Consider the following 24,171-nt stretch of genomic DNA (forward strand, 5'->3'; position numbering starts at 1 on the left):
CACAGACAGACACACACACATACACATACATGCACACACAGACATACAAACACACACACACACACACATACACGCAGACAAACACACAAACATACACACAGACACACACATACAGTTCTGAAGAACAAACTGTTCACAGAAAAGCTATTGTTACTATTAATACTAAGTTAGCTAATGTTTTTTTTTGTGTGTGTCTGCAGTGGGCCCAGAGCAATAATAATGTTACAGATTTGCTGTATGAGAGTGAAGGTAAGAATACAACACACTTTAACACTTGTTCCAGGGATGATGTCATTAATAGGTGGCACCCAGAATCAATTGTCGCCAGGTGTCAAACTTCCAATAAACAGTCCTTCTCGATCTTCTGGCGAGTACAGCCTGCAGTTTGTCGCAAAAACATGTTTAAAAATCTTCTTCTCCAATTCCATAAATGTTATTTATAACTGAATAGTTTTCTTATCATTAGATGAGTTATTAAAGTTGTGAATTTCATTAATGTTGTCAGTGTTCTCGCTGCTCCATTTTCATGGGATGGGATGGGCCACCCTGCTATTGTGTTTTGCCACCTCCCCCCGCCCCCCCTGTTTTTTTTGCACCCCTCTTTATTTTTCCGCATCCTACTATTTATTACAGCACCCAGCTCCGCTATATCAAAATGCACACTTTTTTCACACACTGAATAAAAATCTATCAGTCTGCATACTAGACATGAAAAGAAACAAGCCGCAGTGTGTACGAAAACACAACTGATGAAAAACTTCAGTAGCTTATGACAGTAACATTACGTAATATAGTAGAGAATAACTACTTAGTTGTCCCAGAGCAAGTCACTGGCTATCCAGAGACAGGCCCCGGGATGGACATGCTCGAAACTCTAGTGGTATATGAGCATGTAAAAATTATTTGCACTCACACACTAGTTAATTACATTGGATATCTGCTTTAATATCCTGTGAAGGTAAAAATAGGAAATTCATTGAGGCTCTGCTAAGTGGAATTTCTTATTCGGCCTGAACAGCTAGGATAAAGCAGGTATACGATGTCATTAACTACTTATTATCTTTATCCTGCAGGCCATAAAAATTAAGGGAAAAAGCTATTATTTCTGTTTTGTACGATGACCTACAGATCAAATGAGTGATTTTGTAATGTAGCTATGTGTGTGACGTCACATGAGTGACGTCAAAAGTCATATCTTGCTAGTAGCAGGATTTGACTTTGCTTTATCCGTCATCTTATTCTTTCAATAGAAACAGTGGTTGCTTTATCCGTCATCTTATTCTGTCAGTAGAAACAGTGGTTGCTTTATCCATCATCATATTCTTTCAATAGAAACAGTGGTTGCTTTATCCGTCATCTTATTCTGTCAATAGAAACAGTGGTTGCTTTATCTGTCATCTTATTCTGTCAGTAGAAACAGTGGTTGCTTTATCCATCATCATATTCTTTCAATAGAAACAGTGGTTGCTTTATCCGTCATCTTATTCTGTCAGTAGAAACAGTGGTTGCTTTATCCGTCATCTTATTCTGTCAGTAGAAACAGTGGTTGCTTTATCCGTCATCTTATTCTGTCAGTAGAAACAGTGGTTGCTTTATCCGTCATCATATTCTTTCAATAGAAACAGTGGTTGCTTTATCCGTCATCTTATTCTGTCAGTAGAAACAGTGGTTGCTTTATCCGTCGTCATATTCTTTCAATAGAAACAGTGGTTGCATTATCCGTCGTCATATTCTTTCAATAGAAACAGTGGTTGCTTTATCCGTCATCATATTCTTTCAATAGAAACAGTGGTTGCTTTATCCGTCGTCATATTCTGTCAGTAGAAACAGTGGTTGCTTTATCCGTCATCTTATTCTTTCAATAGAAACAGTGGTTGCTTTATCCGTCGTCATATTCTTTCAATAGAAACAGTGGTTGCTTTATCCGTCGTCATATTCTTTCAATAGAAACAGTGGTTGCTTTATCCATCGTAATATTCTTTCAATAGAAACAGTGGTTGCTTTATCCGTCCTCATATTCTGTCAGTAGAAACGGTGGTTGCTTTGTCCGTCATCTTATTCTTTCAATAGAAACAGTGGTTGCTTTATCCGTCGTCATATTCTTTCAATAGAAACAGTGGTTGCTTTATCCGTCATCATATTCTTTCAATAGAAACAGTGGTTGCTTTATCCGCCATCTTATTCTGTCAGTAGAAACAGTGGTTGCTTTATCCGTCGTCATATTCTTTCAATAGAAACAGTGGTTGCTTTATCCGTCGTCATATTCTTTCAATAGAAACAGTGGTTGCTTTATCCGTCATCATATTCTTTCAATAGAAACAGTGGTTGCTTTATCCGTCATCATATTCTGTCAGTAGAAACAGTGGTTGCTTTATCCGTCATCATATTCTGTCAGTAGAAACAGTGGTTGCTTTATCCGTCGTCATATTCTTTCAATAGAAACAGTGGTTGCTTTATCCGTCATCTTATTCTGTCAGTAGAAACGGTGGTTGCTTTATCCGTCATCTTATTCTTTTAATAGAAACAGTGGTTGCTTTATCCGTCGTCATATTCTTTCAATAGAAACAGTGGTTGCTTTATCCGTCATCTTATTCTTTCAATAGAAACTGTGGTTGCTTTATCCGTCATCATATTCTTTCAATAGAAACAGTGGTTGCTTTATCCGTCATCATATTCTTTCAATAGAAACAGTGGTTGCTTTATCCGTCATCATATTCTGTCAGTAGAAACTGTGGTTGCTTTATCCGTCATCTTATTCTTTCAATAGAAACAGTGGTTGCTTTATCCGTCGTCATATTCTTTCAATAGAAACAGTGGTTGCTTTATCCGTCATCTTATTCTTTCAATAGAAAAACAGTGGTTGCTTTATCTGTCGTCATATTCTGTCAGTAGAAACAGTGGTTGCTTTATCCGTCATCTTATTCTTTCAATAGAAACAGTGGTTGCTTTATCCGTCGTCATATTCTTTCAATAGAAACAGTGGTTGCTTTATCCGTCATCTTATTCTTTCAATAGAAACAGTGGTTGCTTTATCCGTCGTCCGTCGTCATATTCTGTCAGTAGAAACAGTGGTTGCTTTATCCGTCATCTTATTCTTTCAATAGAAACAGTGGTTGCTTTATCCGTCGTCATATTCTTTCAATAGAAACAGTGGTTGCTTTATCCGTCGTCATATTCTTTCAATAGAAACAGTGGTTGCTTTATCTGTCGTAATATCCTTTCAATAGAAACAGTGGTTGCTTTATCCGTCATCATATTCTGTCAGTAGAAACGGTGGTTGCTTTATCCGTCATCTTATTCTTTCAATAGAAACAGTGGTTGCTTTATCCGTCGTCATATTCTTTCAATAGAAACAGTGGTTGCTTTATCCGTCATCATATTCTTTCAATAGAAACAGTGGTTGCTTTATCCGTCGTCTTATTCTGTCAGTAGAAACAGTGGTTGCTTTATCCGTCGTCATATTCTTTCAATAGAAACAGTGGTTGCTTTATCCGTCATCATATTCTGTCAGTAGAAACAGTGGTTGCTTTATCCGTCGTCATATTCTTTCAATAGAAACAGTGGTTGCTTTATCTGTCATCTTATTCTGTCAGTAGAAACGGTGGTTGCTTTATCCGTCATCTTATTCTTTTAATAGAAACAGTGGTTGCTTTATCCGTCGTCATATTCTTTCAATAGAAACAGTGGTTGCTTTATCCGTCATCTTATTCTTTCAATAGAAACAGTGGTTGCTTTATCCGTCATCATATTCTTTCAATAGAAACAGTGGTTGCTTTATCCGTCATCATATTCTTTCAATAGAAACAGTGGTTGCTTTATCCGTCATCATATTCTGTCAGTAGAAACTGTGGTTGCTTTATCCGTCATCTTATTCTTTCAATAGAAACAGTGGTTGCTTTATCCGTCGTCATATTCTTTCAATAGAAACAGTGGTTGCTTTATCCGTCATCTTATTCTTTCAATAGAAACAGTGGTTGCTTTATCTGTCGTCATATTCTGTCAGTAGAAACAGTGGTTGCTTTATCCGTCATCTTATTCTTTCAATAGAAACAGTGGTTGCTTTATCCGTCGTCATATTCTTTCAATAGAAACAGTGGTTGCTTTATCCGTCATCTTATTCTTTCAATAGAAACAGTGGTTGCTTTATCCGTCGTCATATTCTTTCAATAGAAACAGTGGTTGCTTTATCCGTCATCTTATTCTTTCAATGGAAACTGGTTGCTTTATCCGTCGTCATATTCTTTCAATAGAAACAGTGGTTGCTTTATCTGTCATCATATTCTGTCAGTAGAAACAGTGGTTGCTTTATCCGTCATCTTATTCTTTCAATAAAAACAGTGGTTGCTTTATCTGTCATCTTATTCTTTCAATAGAAACAGTGGTTGCTTTATCCGTCATCTTATTCTTTCAATAGAAATAGTGGTTGCTTTATCCGTCATCTTATTCTTTCAATAGAAACAGTGGTTGCTTTATCCGTCATCTTATTCTTTCAATAGAAATGGTGGTTGCTGTATCCGTCATCTTATTCTTTCAATAGAAACAGTGGTTGCTTTATCCGTCATCTTATTCTTTCAATAGAAACGGTGGTTGCTTTATCCGTCGTCATATTCTGTCAGTAGAAACGGTGGTTGCTTTATCCATCGTCATATTCTGTCAGTAGAAACGGTGGTTGCTTTATCCGTTGTCATATTCTGTCAGTAGAAACGGTGGTTGCTTTATCCGTTGTCATATTCTTTCAATAGAAACGGTGGTTGCTTTATCCGTCATCATATTCTTTCAATAGAAACGGTGGTTGCTTTATCCATCGTCATATTCTGTCAGTAGAAATGGTGGTTGCTTTATCCGTTGTCATATTCTGTCAGTAGAAACGGTGGTTGCTTTATCCGTCGTCATATTCTTTCAATAGAAACGGTGGTTGCTTTATCCGTCGTCATATTCTGTCAGTAGAAACGGTGGTTGCTTTATCCATCATCATATTCTGTCAGTAGAAATGGTGGTTGGAGGATAAACAGTATTTTCAACAGCCTCTCTATTGTGTGACTTAAGCAATAAAAACATTTTATTTTTATCGTTTCGTTAATCTCCAACTGAGAAAACCCGCTTATATGGCGCCAAATGTATCACGTGATCCGAACGTCATTCTGTCTTTTGTGTCCACTGACTCGTCCAATATTTTGACCTCAATTTTCGCCCAGCGAAAATACTTTATTGGGTCCCCATTCCATGCTTTACATCTCACTAATTTTGGCACAACAGGCTTTTTGTCTGTTCTGAGTACACTATGGGCCTCTTTTTGGTATGAGGAATCAAAAATAATAAATCATTATGTAATTATTAACACTGACCAAATATTTTCTAAGTTAATGGGTCATAAAACAAAACTGTAATGGAAATGTGTTCATGACTCTTAAATCGTGACACATGATTGAAAATGAATCTCTGAGCACATACCATGGTATTGAAATGTTCTGGGGAGGACACTAACCAGTACCCTTGTCGCTCGACCCTCATACAAATTAATTGAACACTAATTATTCACCATTGGGTCTTTTTCCGCATCGTGATTAATGGCTGCCTATATTTTAATTTTCACCTGCTATATTTATTCTTAATGACAACACTGAGTTCTCATTTTGTATTAAACATTTTAGCATTACTTTTCATTTTGGATAAATAATATAATTCATTTTTTTTCATTTCTTTTCATTTTGTATAAATATCATAACATTTCTTTTCATTTTGTGTAAATAATATAACATTTTAAAATCTGTTCTCATTTTGGATAAATAATTAATAAACATTTTAACATTAGTTACCATTTTTTAATAAATAATTCAACATTTAACATACGTTCTTATTTTGTATTTTGAATGCTGAATCCTAGCCTAAATATACCCCCCCCCCCACTCCCTCCAAAAACAATATACCCAAATGAAAACAAAATCCTGTATTTTGTTTTATTGTAATCAAGTTACTGAAGTGTAATTAGCCACCTTTCTCAAAACGCATAATTGTGTCAACTTCATGTATACACAGATTGTTTTCTGAATAATTCATGGTGTCCTGATGGGAGTTAAACATTGTTAGAGTTACTGCCCTTAACATACAAAAGTGTTGTTGAGAAAGCCAATTGATTCACTTGTGAAATTATTGAAATGGAAATCTCTTTCACCATGCAGATCTTACAGCCAGCAGTTTGCTCAAGGATTTGAGGGGTTTTCCCCCCAAATCTTTAACAGTAGAGCATAATTTACTCACTAAAATATATTTTAAAATATTTTGTTTCTATAGTCATTCCACAAATGAACATTTTTTTTATTTTTTTTTACTACCGGTATATGTATTATAATTTCATGTATTTGTCAACCAATTGTCTTTTTAAATTGAACACAATAATAGTAGGGGTTTTGTTTTTATTTCTGGTTGTTTTTGTTTTTGTTTTTTTCCAAAACACTTTTCTTTTCACTTAAACCAAACTGTATCTGGGAAGGACTATAGACATTGTTTTCTCATGTTTCCCCCTTGCCTCATTTCTTTTCTCTTCTTAAAATTAATTTGTACGTTCAGTAGTTGTTTTGTTAATACTATTGTGTTCTCTTTGACTGACAAGTAGTTGTTTTGTTAGTACTATTGTGTTCTCTGACTGACAAGTAGTTGTTTTGTTAGTACTATTGTTTTCTCTGTGACTGACAAGTAGTTGTTTTGTTAGTACTATTGTGTTCTCTATGACTGACAAGTAGTTGTTTTGTTAGTAATATTGTGTTCTCTGTTACTGACAAGTAGTTGTTTTGTTAATACTATTGTGCTCTCTGTGATGACAAGTAGTTGTTTTGTTAATACTATTGTGTTCTCTGTGACTGACAAGTTGTTGTTTTGTTAATACTATTGTGTTCTCTGACTAACAAGTAGTTGTTTTGTTAATACTATTGTGTTCTCTGTGACTGACAAGTAGTTGTGTTGTTAATACTATTTTGTTTTTTGTGACTGACAAGTAGTTGTTTTATTGTCAGCGTTCCGCTCTCTGCTGTTGATGCTGTCGTCATGCTCCCTGGAGGCGTGGTACACCCACCACCCCATCATGTTCATGTGGAGCTTCAGCAACACCCTCCTCTCAGACACCTGGGGCGACAAGCTGGTCAGTGTGAAGCCAAACTATTTATTAATTAAAAATTAGTTGGTTAATTAGCATAGAATTGTGTACAGTGAGATCTCGATAATCCGGACTCCAGTAGTCTGGAAACCCCACCTTACGGACACCCGATATACAAAACAAACTCTCCATTATATAAATGTGTTCATTAATCCAGATATTCAGCTTCAGAAACCGGACAACTATTATCCAAAACAATTTGAAAAAAACAAAGACAATTTGCTTCACTTGATCAGAAGTAATTTCTTCCAACTGATCATTTAACTAGAAACAAAATGTATATCTTGCTCCAAGTTCATTCAGCCATGGCCAGTAAGCAGCAGTATCCACCACCATGGCCAGTAAATGTCAATAGACAATTAACATGTGCCGAAGGTTAGGTCTCACACCTCCCAGTATGTTTAATTGGTAGTTCTTTGTTAAATAGTTTTCCTTCAACGTGGGAATGTCTCAAGTGACATGTTTCACTGATCGAGCATACTGCTTTGTTAACATGTTCATTACCTGTATAAAATGTAATTAATAAAATTAAGACCAATTGTCATTGGTAAAACATAACTGTATAGTATTTTTACACTAATCCAGACCTGTCAACCCTGCTGGATTCGGCAGGAGTCTCCTGGTATTTGATCAGATCTCCTGACAACCTGTGCAGGAGACAATTTCTCCTGTTAAATGACATTTTTGTAGGCATAAAAAAAAAAATCGATCCCCTTTTGCCAAAATAACATAAGGGAAGTACCAGAGTTGACAGCAATACACACAATGTTAAAATCACATGTCACAGCAAGACAAAGAAAATACCAATTAGCTATATAAACATACTTGTGTCAGTTAATTTTGTATGTTTGTGCAGTAAAATGTTGGTAACAAATGTACACTTCAATAGATTTTTTTTTTTACAATTAATAAATGTTGTGTTTGATATAAAGTTATCCATGGAAATGGGTATAATTCCCGTATATTTCACACAATGTCCGTAATGAGGTTTTGCTTATGATTAATGGAAATACAATGTTTATTGCATCATTATAATGATTTTAAATAAGTACCACGCCACTGTTCCTCATTATAGTAAAAACTGAATATTAATTTATAAGATTTATATAAATTTGTCTTGGGTTCTTGAATTTGGGTACACTAGCCACAAATGATGATGTAACGTAACCTGAAAGTGTAATGCCGTAAATGTACTAATGAATTTTTTTTATTTCTTGTTAATGTTCTTAACATTTTTGGATAAAAGAGATTTAAAAATATTTTTTTTATTAAATGATAATAATATTTAAACTTTAAAAAGAAATATATATACACACATATATTTTTTAAAATTAATTAATTAACAATTTTTTTTTTGAAGCCAAGATCTATGGTTAACAAGTATATATGACATTATGTAGTGTTCATATAACTTATTGTAATAATGTTTACAACAACCTTGCGAATTTGGGTTAAATTGTGTGAAGTTAAAAAATCTCCTGTTTTTTGACAAAATCTCCTGCTTTTTCAACACACACCTCCTGCTTTCTCTTGACTAAAGGTTGACAGGTCTGCACTAATCCCAAGAAATAAAAATGTCACAAAAGTTCAGCCTTTAATTTGAAAGAAAAATGTCGGTACAAATATATTTTAAACATCACAATCTAGTTAAGAAATGACTTTTAAAACATTCATTTAAAATTATTTGTCATCAATAGATATGTTTTGATAAAAAAAAAACCTGTTTATTCAAATCTGTATTTTTTGCTTATTTCTTTTATTGGTTTGGCATTCAAGAGAAATAAGTCTTCAGGTATGATTCGGTACTACGGAAATTCATTAAACCAAACACTTCAAGCAAAACCATACTGTCCGGATTATCGAGGTCTCACTGTATTTTATATGCATGTTTCTACAGGCATGAATGCTAGGCAGGATATTCTAGTTATGGAGCACTGCATGTTACAGCTTAGTAGTTTTGATTCATACAGACAATCCCTGCAATTAAGAAAAATGTCCATTGTAAAAAATATTCCTTGGACATTTTTAAAAATATAGTCCACAGTAAGAAAAAGCGCTGCAGAGAATTACAAACTCTGTGCTGATGTCCATGGCATTTTTAATTGCCATCAGCAATTGCAGACAGAAGACAGTTTGATTACAAATAGACTAAATATTTTAATTGTCTCAAAACTACTGTGTCAAAAAAAACCCTGATATGTTGAGGCAATATAATATGTAATGTATACTTTTCTATATTTGTACAGCTTGAGTGCTGGCTACCAACTATAGACATGTCTAGCTTGGATAACAGTCGGACACATGACCCAGATGTTGACCTTCTTGGTAGCCTACTTTACTGTGAAAACTTTCTCAACACACTGCTAGTAAGAGTTCATTCAGTGGTTCAGTTAACACTCTCTCAACACACTGCTAGTAAGACTTCATTCAGTGGTTCATTTAACACTCTCAACACACTGCTAGTAAGACTTCATTCAGTGGTTCATTTAACACTCTCTCAACACACTGCTAGTAAGACTTCATTCAGTGGTTCAGTTAACACTCTCTCAACACACTGCTAGTAAGACTTCATTCAGTGGTTCAGTTAACACTCTCTCAACACACTGCTAGTAAGACTTCATTCAGTGGTTCATTTAACACTCTCAACACACTGCTAGTAAGACTTCATTCAGTGGTTCAGTTAACACTCACTCAACACACTGCTAGTAAGACTTCATTCAGTGGTTCAGTTAACACTCTCAACACACTGCTAGTAAGAGTTCATTCAGTGGTTCAGTTAACACTCTCTCAACACACTGCTAGTAAGACTTCATTCAGTGGTTCATTTAACACTCTCTCAACACACTGCTAGTAAGAGTTCATTCAGTGGTTCAGTTAACACTCTCTCAACACACTGCTAGTAAGACTTCATTCAGTGGTTCAGTTAACACTCTCAACACACTGCTAGTAAGAGTTCATTCAGTGGTTCAGTTAACACTCTCTCAACACGCTGCTAGTAAGACTTCATTCAGTGGTTCATTTAACACTCTCTCAACACACTGCTAGTAAGACTTCATTCAGTGGTTCATTTAACACTCTCAACACGCTGCTAGTAAGACTTCATTCAGTGGTTCAGTTAACACTCTCAACACACTGCTAGTAAGAGTTCATTCAGTGGTTCATTTAACACTCTCTCAAAACGCTGCTAGTAAGACTTCATTCAGTGGTTCATTTAACACTCTCTCAACACGCTGCTAGTAAGAGTTCATTCAGTGATTCAGTTAACACTCTCAACACGCTGCTAATAAGACTTCATTCAGTGATTCAGTTAACACTCTCAACACGCTGCTAGTAAGACTTCATTCAGTGGTTCAGTTAACACTCTCAACACACTGCTAGTAAGAGTTCATTCAGTGGTTCAGTTAACACTCTCTCATCACGCTGCTAGTAAGACTTCATTCAGTGGTTCATTTAACACTCTCAACACACTGCTAGTAAGAGTTCATTCAGTGGTTCATTTAACACTCTCTCAACACGCTGCTAGTAAGAGTTCATTCAGTGGTTCATTTAACACTCTCAACACACTGCTAGTAAGAGTTCATTCAGTGGTTCATTTAACACTCTCAACACACTGCTAGTAAGAGTTCATTCAGTGGTTCATTTAACACTCTCTCAACACGCTGCTAGTAAGAGTTCATTCAGTGGTTCATTTAACACTCTCTCAACACGCTGCTAGTAAGAGTTCATTCAGTGGTTCATTTAACACTCTCTCAACACGCTGCTAGTAAGACTTCATTCAGTGGTTCAGTTAACACTCTCAACACACTGCTAGTAAGAGTTCATTCAGTGGTTCAGTTAACACTCTCAACATGCTGCTAGTAAGACTTCATTCAGTGGTTCAGTTAACACTCTCTCAACACACTGCTAGTAAGAGTTCATTCAGTGGTTCAGTTAACACTCTCAACACACTGCTAGTAAGACTTCATTCAGTGGTTCAGTTAACACTCTCTTAACACACTGCTAGTAAGACTTCATTGATTTATTTAACACTTAATCAACACACTACGAGTAAAACTTCATTCAATGATTTATTTAACACTTAATCAACACACTGCTTACGTAAGACTTTTGTGATTTATGTAACACTTTCTCAACACGGTTAATAAGACTTCATTCAATGATTCATTTAACACTTGATCAACACCCTGCTAGCAAAACTTCATTAATTTATTTAACATTTTTTCAACACTTTGGTAGTAAATTCTTAGTTCAGCATTAAATTTTGGAATGTGTGAGACATGTTAAAATTACCACATAAACTTAGGAGTGCATTTGGAATTTTCAGAAAATTGTGAGTCAGGCAAAGGAACAGTTATCAAACACTGCAACACACATTGGTAAATGGATCATTTCTAAGGTTCGTCGTTAACAATGTTACAGTAATTGTAAATCATAACTAAGTTAAAGTTATTGTATGCTTAACATAAACAGGTCTGTCTATTCAAAGTAATATTCAAGCTCTGTCCGTCAACAATATTGACATTGTAATAGAATCAGTGATTTTATTGTACTAGTGAACACTGATAAACTAATCTGTGAAATACTGAATGATGCACCTGATCGTCGCCATGAAGGGCTGCATACACAAGTACTTAACTTAAGTTTTGTTTCTTGAATATACCGCTACTTTTGCCTTTTAGTTAATTTTGGTAACGGAGAAAAATGGTACATCTTGCATTCACCATCAGTTTTGTGGTTTAAAATAACTTTGTGCATTATATTGTGGTTCATGATTGTTTTCTTGGAATAAACATTCAAAGTGGGTGTGCGCATTATAGACTGGTGCGCATAATACATGGGAAAATACAGTTGTTCAAAATCAATAGTAACATAAGATTGTTGTACAAAATGTTTTCCCCATCATTTGAATGACTCGTGTGCTTATGGCATAATCTTTATTTACTGTTAATCAACCTGATGCCAAACATAAAGTTTGTATCTCCTATCATTTGTTGAAATAATCTCTTGTTCATTATCAGTGTATTTTCGTGATGGTTCTAGACTTGTTTTTTAAAGTATGTATGTCATGACACAATCTGTTATTTAATTAATAAATATTGTGATGATTTCAGCTGGAGACTCAGCCCGGTGATGCCCAGGACCCTGGTGTTGTGCTGCACTGGCTATATGAACAGTCTTCTAAACAGCTTAACGACTTGTTCCTCCAACAAACAGAGACTGAAGGTTAACTAGAAAATAATTAACATCATTCATGGACGTGGTTGAACACATATGTCAGATATCAGTCACTTACAGACTTTTATTACACATTATATTGGATTGTGTGATATTGATGTTAACATCATATTGGACTGTGATATTTACATTTAATTAACATCATATTGGACTGTGATATTTACATTTAATTAACATCATATTGGACTGTGATATTCACATTTAATTAACATCATATTGGACCGAGATATTAAATCATATTGGACTGATATTCACATTAACATCATATTTGACTGATATTCACTTTAACATCATATTAGACTGATATTCATATTAACTTCATATTGGACTGTGATATTCATGTTGACATATTGGACTGTAATATTCATGTTAACATCATATTGGACTGATAATCATGTTAGCATCATATTAGACTCTGATATTCATGTTAACATCATATTAGACTCTGATATTCATGTTAACATCATATTAGACTGATATTCATGTTAACATCATATTAGACTCTGATATTCATGTTAACATCATATTAGACTGATATTCATGTTAACATCATATTAGACTGATATTCATGTTAATATCTTATTAGACTGATATTCATGTTAACATCTTATTAGACTGATATTCATGTTAACATCATATTAGACTCTGATATTCATGTTAACATCATATTAGACTGATATTCGTGTATCATATTTTGCTGATATTCATGTTAACATCTTATTAGACTGATATTCATGTTAACATCATATTAGACTAATATTCATGTTAACATCATATTAGACTGATATTCATGTTAACATCATATTAGACTGATATTCTTGTTAACATCATATTCGACTGATATTCATGTTAACATCATATTTTGCTGATATTCATGTTAACATCATATTAGACTGATATTCATGTTAACATCATATTAGACTGATATTCTTGTTAACATCATATTCGACTGATATTCATGTTAACATCATATTTTGCTGATATTCGTGTTAACATCATCTTAGACTGATATTCATGTTAACATCTTATTACTCTGATATTCATGTTAACATCATATTAGACGGATATTCATGTTAACATCATATTAGACTGATATTCATGTTAACATCTTATTAGACTGATATTCATGTTAACATCATATTAGATGGATATTCATGTTAACATCATATTAGACTCTGATATTCATGTTAACATCATATTAGACTGATATTCGTGTTAACATCATATTTTGCTGATATTCATGTTAACATCTTATTAGACTGATATGCATGTTAACATCATATTAAACTGATATTCGTGTTAACATTATATTAGACTGATATTCGTGTTAACATCATCTTAGACTGATATTCGTGTTAACATCATCTTAGACTATGATATTCATGTTAACATCATATTAGACTGATATTCGTGTTAACATCATATTAGACTGATATTCATGTTAACATCATATTAGACTGATATTCATAGACTGATATTCGTGTTAACATCATCTTAGACTGATATTCATGTTAACATCATATTAGACTGATATTCATGTTAACATCATATTAGACTGATATTCGTGTTAACATCATCTTAGACTGATATTCATGTTAACATCATATTAGACTGATATTCGTGTTAACATCATATTAGACTGATATTCGTGTTAACATCATCTTAGACTCTGATATTCATGTTAACATCATATTAGACTGATATTCATGTTAACATCATATTAGACTGATATTCATGTTAACATCTTAGACTCTGATATTCATGTTAACATCATATTAGACTGATATTCGTGTTAACATCATATTAGACTGATATTCGTGTTAACAGCATATTAGACTGATATTCGTGTTAACATCATATTAGACTGATATTCGTGTTAACATCATATTAGACTGATATTCATGTTAACATCATATTGGACTGATATTCACATTAATATCATATTGGACTGACAGATGTGTTGTCATACTGACCGATGTGTTGTCATACTGACCGATGTGTTGTTATACAGACCGATGTGTTGTTATACTGACAGATGTGTTGTTATACTGACCGATGTGTTGTTATACTGACATGTATTATACTGACCGATGTGTTGTTAGACTGACTGATGTGTTGTTACACTGACCGATGTGTTATTATACTGACATATGTGTTGTTTATTTTTGAAGAGTACCAGTTGGTCAACATGCTTTCACTTATCACCTGTTTGATGACTGACCAGTACAAGAAGGACGAGATTGACAATTGGAACGTGAAATCTGTGTATCACGGTAAACAGGTCGTTTGGTCTTTTCAGACACTGACGTTTTGGTTGGTGCATATAAATTGATCATTTGTTAATAATATTTTAGCATATATTTGTCTGTCTTGTGCTTAAACTAAGTACCAATATTCCGTTTTAGTTCTGTTAAAATTTTAAAAATAAACTGACCGTATATGTTGGTTTTCTTGGTCTAGAGATTTAACAAACTGAATTTAACTTTACGTTTGATTTCATGGTGTGATACAGCTGACAGTTTGGCAAAGACACAGTCTATATGCTTGTAATACAATGCATGTACTAATTGCAGCAAACTACAAATGGGTATAAAGAAGTAAAACCTCTTCCCTGCCTACTAGCACTGTCAACTATTTACCATTAGCAGCAGTATCCAGATGTTCTACAACTGTTTCATTAGTCCAACACTAATCTAATCAGAGGGGACTATAGGTTTCATGTTCATCCTCATATCTGTTGTCCTCAAGATATTGAGCTGACATTTTGTGTATAACTTTGTCATGTACTGTTACAGATCAAGTTTGAATTTCATGGCGATTTACCAATTTTGAGCAGAGTTATGAGCCTTGAACTTTGGAGATACAGAAATTTGTTGGGGCCTGTAAGGGACATGTATTGCTTCAGTAGAACTCTCAGAATGCTTGTTTTTTATTATATCTTTACTCTTCATCTCGATGGTAGAAGTAGACATGTAGAAGTACAAGAGATACACCAGTGCTGTAAAAACCCATAATAACTTACATGTATTTCATCTTGATTTGGTAAAGTACATGCATGGTTTTTTTGGTTTTAGATCATGGCAAATTTGGTTTATTTTAACATCAGATAAATAAATATAATGTAGTACATGATTCTGAAATAAAACTATTGTATGGTACAATAATTGTTTTTAAATGCCTCCAGATATTAGGAATTGTATTTCTGATCATCATGCAAAAGTATCCTCTGTAGTGTTGTAGTTGATAGTAACATGTTACTAGTACTAGTACTTTTTACCACCTGTGGGCTAAATATATAGAATCCGTTTTAATTATATCTTACAATTTGGTAATGTTAAGTTAATATATTTTTTCTAATGTATGTAATTTCTACATTGTGTTTCTTATTTTGATGAAACATGTTGGCAGCTTATCGAGTACTGACAGCCCATCATGTTTATCTACATTGTGTTTCTTAATTTGGTAAAACATGTTGGCAGCTTGTCGAGTATTGACAGCCCATCATGTTTATCAACATTGTGTTTCTTAGTGGTGAAACATGTTGGCAGGTTGTCCAGTATTGACAACCCATCATGTTCATCTACATTCTGTTTCTTACACTGGTGAAACATGTCGGTAGCTTGTCGAGTATTGACAGCCTATCATGTTTATCTACATTGTGTTTCTTACAGTGGTGAAACATGTCGGCAGCTTGTCCAGTATTGACAGCCCATCATGTTTATCTACATTGTGTTTCTTACAGTGGTGAAACATGTCGGCAGCTTCTCGAGTATTGACAGCCCATCATGTTTATCTACATTGTGTTTCTTACAGTGGTGAAACATGTCGGCAGCTTCTCGAGTATTGACAGCCCATCATGTTTATCTACATTGTGTTTCTTACAGTGGCGAAAGATGTCGGCAGCTTGTTGAGTATTAACAGCCCATCATGTTTATCTACATTGTGTTTCTTACAGTGGTATAACATATCGGCAGCTTGTCGAGTATTGACGGCCCATCATGTTTATCTACATTGTGTTACCTACAGTGGTGAAACATGTCGGCAGCTTGTCGAGTATTGACAGCCCATCATGTTTATCTATATTGTGTTTCTTACACTGGTGAAAAATGTTGGTAGCTTGTCGAGTATTGACAGCCCATCATGTTTATCTACATTGTGTTTCTTACAGTGGTGAAAGATGTCGGCAGCTTCTCGAGTATTGACAGCCCATCATATTTATCTATATTGTGTTTCTTACAGTGGTGAAACATGTCGGTAGCTTGTCGAGTATTGACAGCCCATCATGTTTATCTACATTGTGTTTCTTACAGTGGTGAAAGATGTCGGCAGCTTGTCGAGTATTAACAGCCCATCATGTTTATCTACATCATGTTTATCTACATTGTGTTTCTTACAGTGGTATAACATATCGGCAGCTTGTCGAGTATTGACAGCCCATCATGTTTATCTACATTGTGTTTCTTACAGTGGTATAACATATCGGCAGCTTGTCGAGTATTGACGACCCATCATGTTTCTCTACATTGTGTTACCTACAGTGGTGAAACATGTCGGCAGCTTGTCGAGTATTGACAGCCCATCATGTTTATCTATATTGTGTTTCTTACACTGGTGAAAAATGTTGGTAGCTTGTCGAGTATTGACAGCCCATCATGTTTATCTACATTGTGTTTCTTACAGTGGTGAAAGATGTCGGCAGCTTGTCCAGTATTGACAGCCCATCATGTTTATCTACATTGTGTTTCTTACAGTGGTGAAACATGTCGGCAGCTTCTCGAGTATTGACAGCCCATCATGTTTATCTACATTGTGTTTCTTACAGTGGCGAAAGATGTCGGCAGCTTGTCGAGTATTAACAGCCCATCATGTTTATCTACATTGTGTTTCTTACAGTGGTATAACATATCGGCAGCTTGTCGAGTATTGACAGCCCATCATGTTTATCTATATTGTGTTACCTACAGTGGTGAAACATGTCGGCAGCTTGTCGAGTATTAACTGCCCATCATGTTTATCTACATTGTGTTACCTACAGTGGTGAAACATGTCGGCAGCTTGTCGAGTATTGACAGCCCATCATGTTTATCTATATTGTGTTTCTTACACTGGTGAAAAATGTTGGTAGCTTGTCGAGTATTGACAGCCCATCATGTTTATCTACATTGTGTTTCTTACAGTGGTGAAAGATGTCGGCAGCTTCTCGAGTATTGACAGCCCATCATATTTATCTATATTGTGTTTCTTACAGTGGTGAAACATGTCGGCAGCTTCTCGAGTATTGACAGCCCATCATGTTTATCTACATTGTGTTTCTTACAGTGGTGAAATATGTTGGTAGCTTGTCCAGTATTGACAGCCCATCATGTTTATCTATATTGTGTTACCTACAGTGGTGAAACATGTCAGTAGCTTGTCCAGTATTGACAGCCCATCATGTTTATCTACATTGTGTTACCTACAGTGGTGAAATATGTCGGTAGCTTGTCCAGTATTGACAGCCCATCATGTTTATCTACATTGTGTTACCTACAGTGGTGAAATATGTCGGTAGCTTGTCCAGTATTGACAGCCCATCATGTTTATCTACATTGTGTTACCTACAGTGGTGAAATATGTCGGTAGCTTGTCGAGTATTGACAGCCCATCATGTTTATCTACATTGTGTTACCTACAGTGGTGAAATATGTCGGTAGCTTGTCCAGTATTGACAGCCCATCATGTTTATCTACATTGTGTTACCTACAGTGGTGAAACATGTCGGTAGTTTGTCCAGTATTGACAGCCCATCATGTTTATCTACATTGTGTTACCTACAGTGGTGAAACATGTCGGTAGCTTGTCCAGTATTGACAGCCCATCATGTTTGTCTACATTGTTTTACCTACAGTGGTGAAATATGTCGGTAGCTTGTCGAGTATTGACAGCCCATCATATTTATCTACATTGTGTTACCTACAGTGGTGAAATATGTCGGTAGCTTGTCCAGTATTGACAGCCCATCATGTTTATCTACATTGTGTTACCTACAGTGGTGAAACATGTCGGTAGCTTGTCCAGTATTGACAGCCCATAATGTTTATCTATATTGTGTTTCTTACACTGGTGAAAAATGTTGGTAGCTTGTCGAGTATTGACAGCCCATCATGTTTATCTACATGTGTATATTGTGTTTCTTACAGTGGTAAAGCATGTTGGCAGCTTGTCGAGCATTGACAGCCCAAGTCTCTATCAGAGTTTGCTGTACCTGGCAAAGTTCTCGGACCTCTCAGAACCCGACTATAAGAAAGGTCAGTCAGTCCATTGTATTTCACCCCTTCCTGATACCCATCCTGGTTGGGCTGCTTGTGATCTCTTGCACTTGCTAAGTGCGTGCAGTGCCCTCCCCCATCCCGCCCCAATCCCTTTCCTGTCCTGGACAAAGGAACCCACGTAAGCTCTGAATGTGCCCGTTAAAATCTATGACCTGACCTGACCTTACCTCACTGTATTTCGTTCCTAATGGCCCGATCACACTGGCCCGAATGCCATTCCGTTTGTTTTCCGAATAGAAATTTGGGTGTTCGGGGAGCAAACAGATCATATTCGGGAAGCAGTCGGTGTGTTCTAGGAGCATACTGGCTGTTCGGCTCCGTACGGATGCATACGGAACGGCATTCGGTAGCTCCAAAAATTTGTTGTGCATGTTCAAAATAATTTTCATCGACCATCCGAATGTGGCGTCCATGTGTATTCGGGAAGCATTTTAGGAGCATACGGCATGTACGGAAAACGTTCGGGAAGCATGCGTCTAGTTCTTGGTGCATTCGGAAAGAAAATTTGGAGGTGCTGGGTTCCGTATGCTTTCCGAACACCCCGAATGGACCTAGAACATGACGAATGCTTTCCAAACGGACAAAACCCCACCCGGAAAAAACCCAACTGGATAAAACCCCACTGGAAAAAACCCCACTCGGACATAACCCCACACAGAAAAAAACCCACTCGGACATAACCCCACTCATATATCTCAATATATAACAAAATCGTATATACAGTATTTATTTTTTATTGAAACAAGTGTAATCTAGCCTACTTCCACCTCACACAGTGGCCGATGCCTTTCAGAACTTCCGAAATGGACTTGATGTCATCCCGTCTGTCAGTGCAGAGGTTATGGAGCTTCGTCTGCAGCTTCTTTATGTGGTGTCGTACCCGTTTTGCAGGTCGTTCACCACGCTCATCCATAAGTCGTGCAGTAGCAGCCTGGGTTTGATCCTTCCGAATGCTGTCTATGGCTCTCCAGATGGTTGGGTGGGCATGTCCAACTAGTTTCGCAAAGGAATTGTTCCACCCCTCACATATGTTATTGGTTCTGGATCCACCTTTCAATGTGATGTTGTGCACATTCCAGATGGATGGTGCGTACGCAGGGGGAATACGGCGCATACGAAGAGGAGGTACAGATCCATCTGATCGTTGAGGAGGCTGAATACGGCGATAAGATCCTGACACATAAGTGCTGTCAAAATACACGAGCAAGGGTTCCAGCCCATCAGGGGTGTTGTCACGCAGATAGGTCATCCCCTCTGGTACATCATTAACTGGTAGGAATGCCAGTCCATCAAGCATACCACAGAAAAGCTTAACATCCTTCTCTTCCCGATAGCGTTGAACAAGGCCGAGACTCTGTATTTTCCTCCACGTGCTCTGCGTAAGATGGTAGAAGCATCCATGAACATTGACTTGTGGACCAAAGGTTGTTATTACTGCATTCATCACAGCTTGTTCAAAGTCGAGGGTGACAGTTACAGGATCAGCCTGGAATCCTAGCTCGCTGCAGCGATCCTGAATTGATATGAATAGTTCCTCATATGTGGATTGGTGCTTGTTTGGTAGAAATGCATACACACACGTCACAGCTGACTCACCGAGTGGAACACGAATCACATACAGCTGAGTAAACAACAGTGGAGCAACAGTGAATGTTCCATCCATAAACCATGACTCAGAACTGGCAAGGTGACGTAATCCGTCATCAGTCCCGAACACTAACATACGATCAGAGGAATCCACACCGTTGTCATATATGAGAAATCTGTCTCCATCACTTGAAGTGGTCCATTCATCATCTAACATGAGATCACGGAGCGAAGTGGGGTTCTTGGGCATATGTTTAGCCCATTCTCGACGCAGTGCACGTTTGATGTGATCAGGTTTACCGAGTTCTGCGCGTACATCTACAGGTGTGTCACTGATGGAATCGACTAGGAGCTGAGTAAGTGTACCACGTGATGTGCCAGGACGCTCCTTCATGGCTGAACGCAGCTTTGCCACTGCTACAGACTGATCCTGTGGATCATGGCTATGTTGTGTGAAACTAACGATGGTCTTTATCTGGAAAGATACAAAGTCAAATATTCAGGCTTTAATTTAAATCTACCTGGACTTGGGTAATCTCGGCCCGTAACTAATTTTGAATACATTTCAATGCTAAAATAATAATAATAATAATAATAATAATGTTGCATATTAAATTTAAAGAAACAGCATATACATGTGCATACCATAAATATAACATGTATTGGGGAAAAGGTGGTCAAATTAATATCTATCTACCTACACACATACAAGTTAGTTATGATAACATAATTACCTCCAGGTCTGAAGTCACACCGCCTTTACAAGTAAATGCAGCTCTGCTGGAACACTCCCATCGAATATTCTTCCTGGCATACCTCTTAGTATACAAGTAGCCTTCGTGAATTAGCTTGAGACCACCCTTGTTGTTCTTGATAACTTCCATAGTTGTATTTACAGTTCTCAGGAAATGAATACTGACGTAGTATTCTTCAACCTTATAAGGGGTCCATCTGATGCAGAATTTATGACATACCCAATCAACAATGGGAAGCCCTAAATCCATGATTTCCTTGATCTCTTAGAAGAAAACCTGGCCTCCTTAATCTCTTGATCACAAAGTTCAGATAATCCTTTGTCATGGAGATCAATGCAATCAGTGCAACACTTGACTGATCAAAATACAAATGTAAACTTTATTCTTTATCATAATCTATTTTGTGAATTTTATTTATAATTTTATTCTTCCAAAACAGAAATTTCAACTTTATTTCATATTTTTCAGTTTTATGTGTAAAATGGTCACAGTGGGGTTTTGTCCATTTTTCTCATTTATTGATGGGGTTATGTCCGAGTGGGTTTTTTTCCAGTGGGGTTATGTCTGGGTGGGTTTTTTTTCAGTGGGGTTTTATCCTGGATTCGTTTTCAGTATCCTTTATGGATTTTCTTTCATTTATGCCGCCGAATGTATAACGAATAGCCAGAACCCTTTCAGTATTCTTTCAGAACATTTTCCGAACTGCTCGTACACTTCCAGAATGCACAGTATGTTCCGTATGCTTTCCGAACACCCCGAATGGACATAGAACATGACGAACCCTTTCCGCACGCTTTCCGAACCCTTGCGGAAAGAGTTCGGTCCATTCTAGGTCAATTCGCCGTGTTCTGAAAGCATTCGGAAAGCATACGGAAAGCGTTCGGAAAGGAAACCTTTCGAAGTCAACATGTGGGAAGTATTCGGTCTATTCTGAAAGCATTCTGAAACCATACTGAAAACATTCGGAAAACAAACGGAAAGCATTCAGTGATACATTGGGGAAAACACATTCGGAGGGACATTCGGCCAGTTTAAAAAATCACACCACTTTCGTATACGGAAAACAAACGGAAGCTCATTCGGGCCAGTGTGATCGCCCCATTAATAACTTGTTGCTCTACTTGCTATTGCTACTACATGTAGAACAGTAAAAACTGTAAAGCTAATTTTATTTTTGTCTCTGTTACTATATATCATATTGCTCAACTTGCTATTGCTACTGTAAATAGAATACTGTAAACCGGGGAAAAAATGTGTAGGTATTAATTCACAAAAAAGTCACAAAATTTATGCGCACGCATTATTTTCCAGGTTAGAGTGTGCTTAGGCGGTGTCTGATTTTGTCTATATTCTAACGAACCATGAAGGATGGAAAACAAACAAAACACAGTCATAGTAATTTTCATTCAATTTATTGATGTAACAGATATGTCTGTTTACTCACGTTTGTCGTGAATTGCTACACACTACATGTAATTAAATTATTCCAGACTTTCTCCAGCCTGTTATTAAAAGTTCACGTTTGCACTTTAGTACTCTCGTTCCAGAAATTGAAACTCAAAACAATGCACAGATAACAGGTTAATGAGCGAGCTTACTTTCTCTACTATTTCCTAATGAGCACCACACAATCATTGGCGAAGAAATTATAATTGTTTCGGCTACCAAAGGTATGTTCCTCATATCCTCATATGCAGTTGTGCAATGACCTGAGATGTAATAAAGTTCTGTTCTGTTGTGTTCAGGTATATTAAATGTTAACAACTAAAGCTGTGAGCTGTGTTTCTGTTACATGCAAGGTAGATAATCCAATTGTTCGATGTGGAGTAACAGGAAACACCGCATTTCCGACAGTGAGTGTTTTTTCAGACCAATAAAGGCAATATTGGCCATTTAAAAAAAATTTAGATGCTAACAGTCACTGGTGAAATTTAAATGTTCTGAACATGTGCTAAGGTGTAAAAAGTAAAAAGTGTAAATCCAAAGTTAATTTTGTCTTTGAACTGTTTTACAGACCATATATAAATAAAAATAAATAATTTAATATTTGAGTGGAGTGATAGGGATGTTTATGAAATGCTGGTTCCATCACTCCATTTCCTTTGTCCATCCTCCTGTCTGCATGTCTGTCTGTCTGTGTGTCTGTCTCCATTCCCCCATCTCCCTCACCTGGGTTGCTGGAGTAACAGGATCAAATCCCTCTGCTGGCCATTCTCTGAGTTGGTTTTCCCATCTCAACCAGGCCCTACGGTTGGTATATCAAAGGTAGTGCTTCATTAATCTGTCCATCTCGACCAGGCCCTACAGTTTGTATATCAAAGGTTGTGCCTTATTAATCTGTCTATCTCAACCAGGCCCTACAGTTGGTATATCAAAGGTTGTGCTTCATTAATCTGTCTATCTCAACCAGGCCCTACAGTTGGTATATCAAAGGTTGTGCTTCATTAATCTGTCCATCTCAACCAGGCCCTACATTTGGTATATCAAAGGTTGTGCTTCATTAATCTGTCCATCTTAACCAGGGCCTACAATTGGTATATCAAAGGTTGTGTAATCTGTATCTCAACCACAAGGTCCATCTCGACCAGGCCCGACAGTTGGTATATCAAAGGTTATGGTTCATTAATCTGTCCATCTGAACCAGGCCCTACAGTTGGTATATCAAAGGTTGTGCTTCATTAATCTGTCCATCTCAACCAGGCCATACAGTTTGTATATCAAAGGTAGTGCTTCATTAATCTGTCCATCTCAACCAGGCCTTACAGTTTGTATATCAAAGGTTGTGCTTCATTAATCTGTCCATCTCGACCAGGCCCTACAGTTGGTATATCAAAGGTTGTGCTTCATTAATCTGTCCATCTCAACCAGGCCTTACAGTTTGTATATCAAAGGTAGTGCTTCATTAATCTGTCCATCTCAACCAGGGTCCTACAGTTTGTATATCAAAGATTGTGCTTCATTAATCTGTCCATCTCAACCAGGCCCAACAGTTTGTATATCAAAGGTAGTGCTTCATTAATCTGTCCATCTCAACCAGGCCCTACAGTTGGTATATCAAAGGTTGTGCTTCATTAATCTGTCCATCTCAACCAGGCCTTACAGTTTGTATATCAAAGGTAGTGCTTCATTAATC

At 36.6% G+C, this 24,171-nt stretch overlaps 2 protein-coding genes across 2 annotated transcripts in view; one reads left to right on the forward strand and one right to left on the reverse strand.

The window, feature by feature from the left end:
- Positions 1–24,171, forward strand: part of LOC121378663 (meiosis inhibitor protein 1-like) — a 121,060-nt gene that overhangs the window by 60,639 nt on the left and 36,250 nt on the right. Inside the window, exons 18-24 of the mRNA XM_041506942.1 lie at positions 201–249; positions 7,011–7,135; positions 9,397–9,516; positions 11,475–11,546; positions 12,262–12,373; positions 14,557–14,658; positions 18,565–18,672. Coding sequence (XP_041362876.1) covers positions 201–249; positions 7,011–7,135; positions 9,397–9,516; positions 11,475–11,546; positions 12,262–12,373; positions 14,557–14,658; positions 18,565–18,672 — 688 coding nt within the window. The remainder of the gene's footprint in view (positions 1–200; positions 250–7,010; positions 7,136–9,396; positions 9,517–11,474; positions 11,547–12,261; positions 12,374–14,556; positions 14,659–18,564; positions 18,673–24,171) is intronic.
- Positions 19,415–21,522, reverse strand: LOC121378665. Its single transcript, XM_041506943.1, has 2 exons — positions 21,018–21,522; positions 19,415–20,758 (listed from the first exon to the last, which is right to left on the reverse strand). Exons 1-2 carry the CDS (start codon positions 21,285–21,287, stop codon positions 19,454–19,456), a joined length of 1,575 nt encoding a protein of 524 aa, XP_041362877.1. The 5' UTR covers positions 21,288–21,522; the 3' UTR covers positions 19,415–19,453.

The sequence above is a fragment of the Gigantopelta aegis genome, chromosome 8 (assembly GCF_016097555.1).
Source record: "Gigantopelta aegis isolate Gae_Host chromosome 8, Gae_host_genome, whole genome shotgun sequence".
NCBI lineage: Eukaryota > Metazoa > Mollusca > Gastropoda > Neomphalida > Peltospiridae > Gigantopelta > Gigantopelta aegis.

Bases quoted from the DNA above. Each gene is read 5' to 3' on its own strand.
- LOC121378665 (XM_041506943.1), bottom strand. From the start codon at position 21,287: ATGGATTTAGGGCTTCCCATTGTTGATTGGGTATGTCATAAATTCTGC. The intron at 20,759-21,017 runs GTAATTATGTTA...GTATCTTTCCAG, and splicing joins GTGTGACTTCAGACCTGGAG to ATAAAGACCATCGTTAGTTT.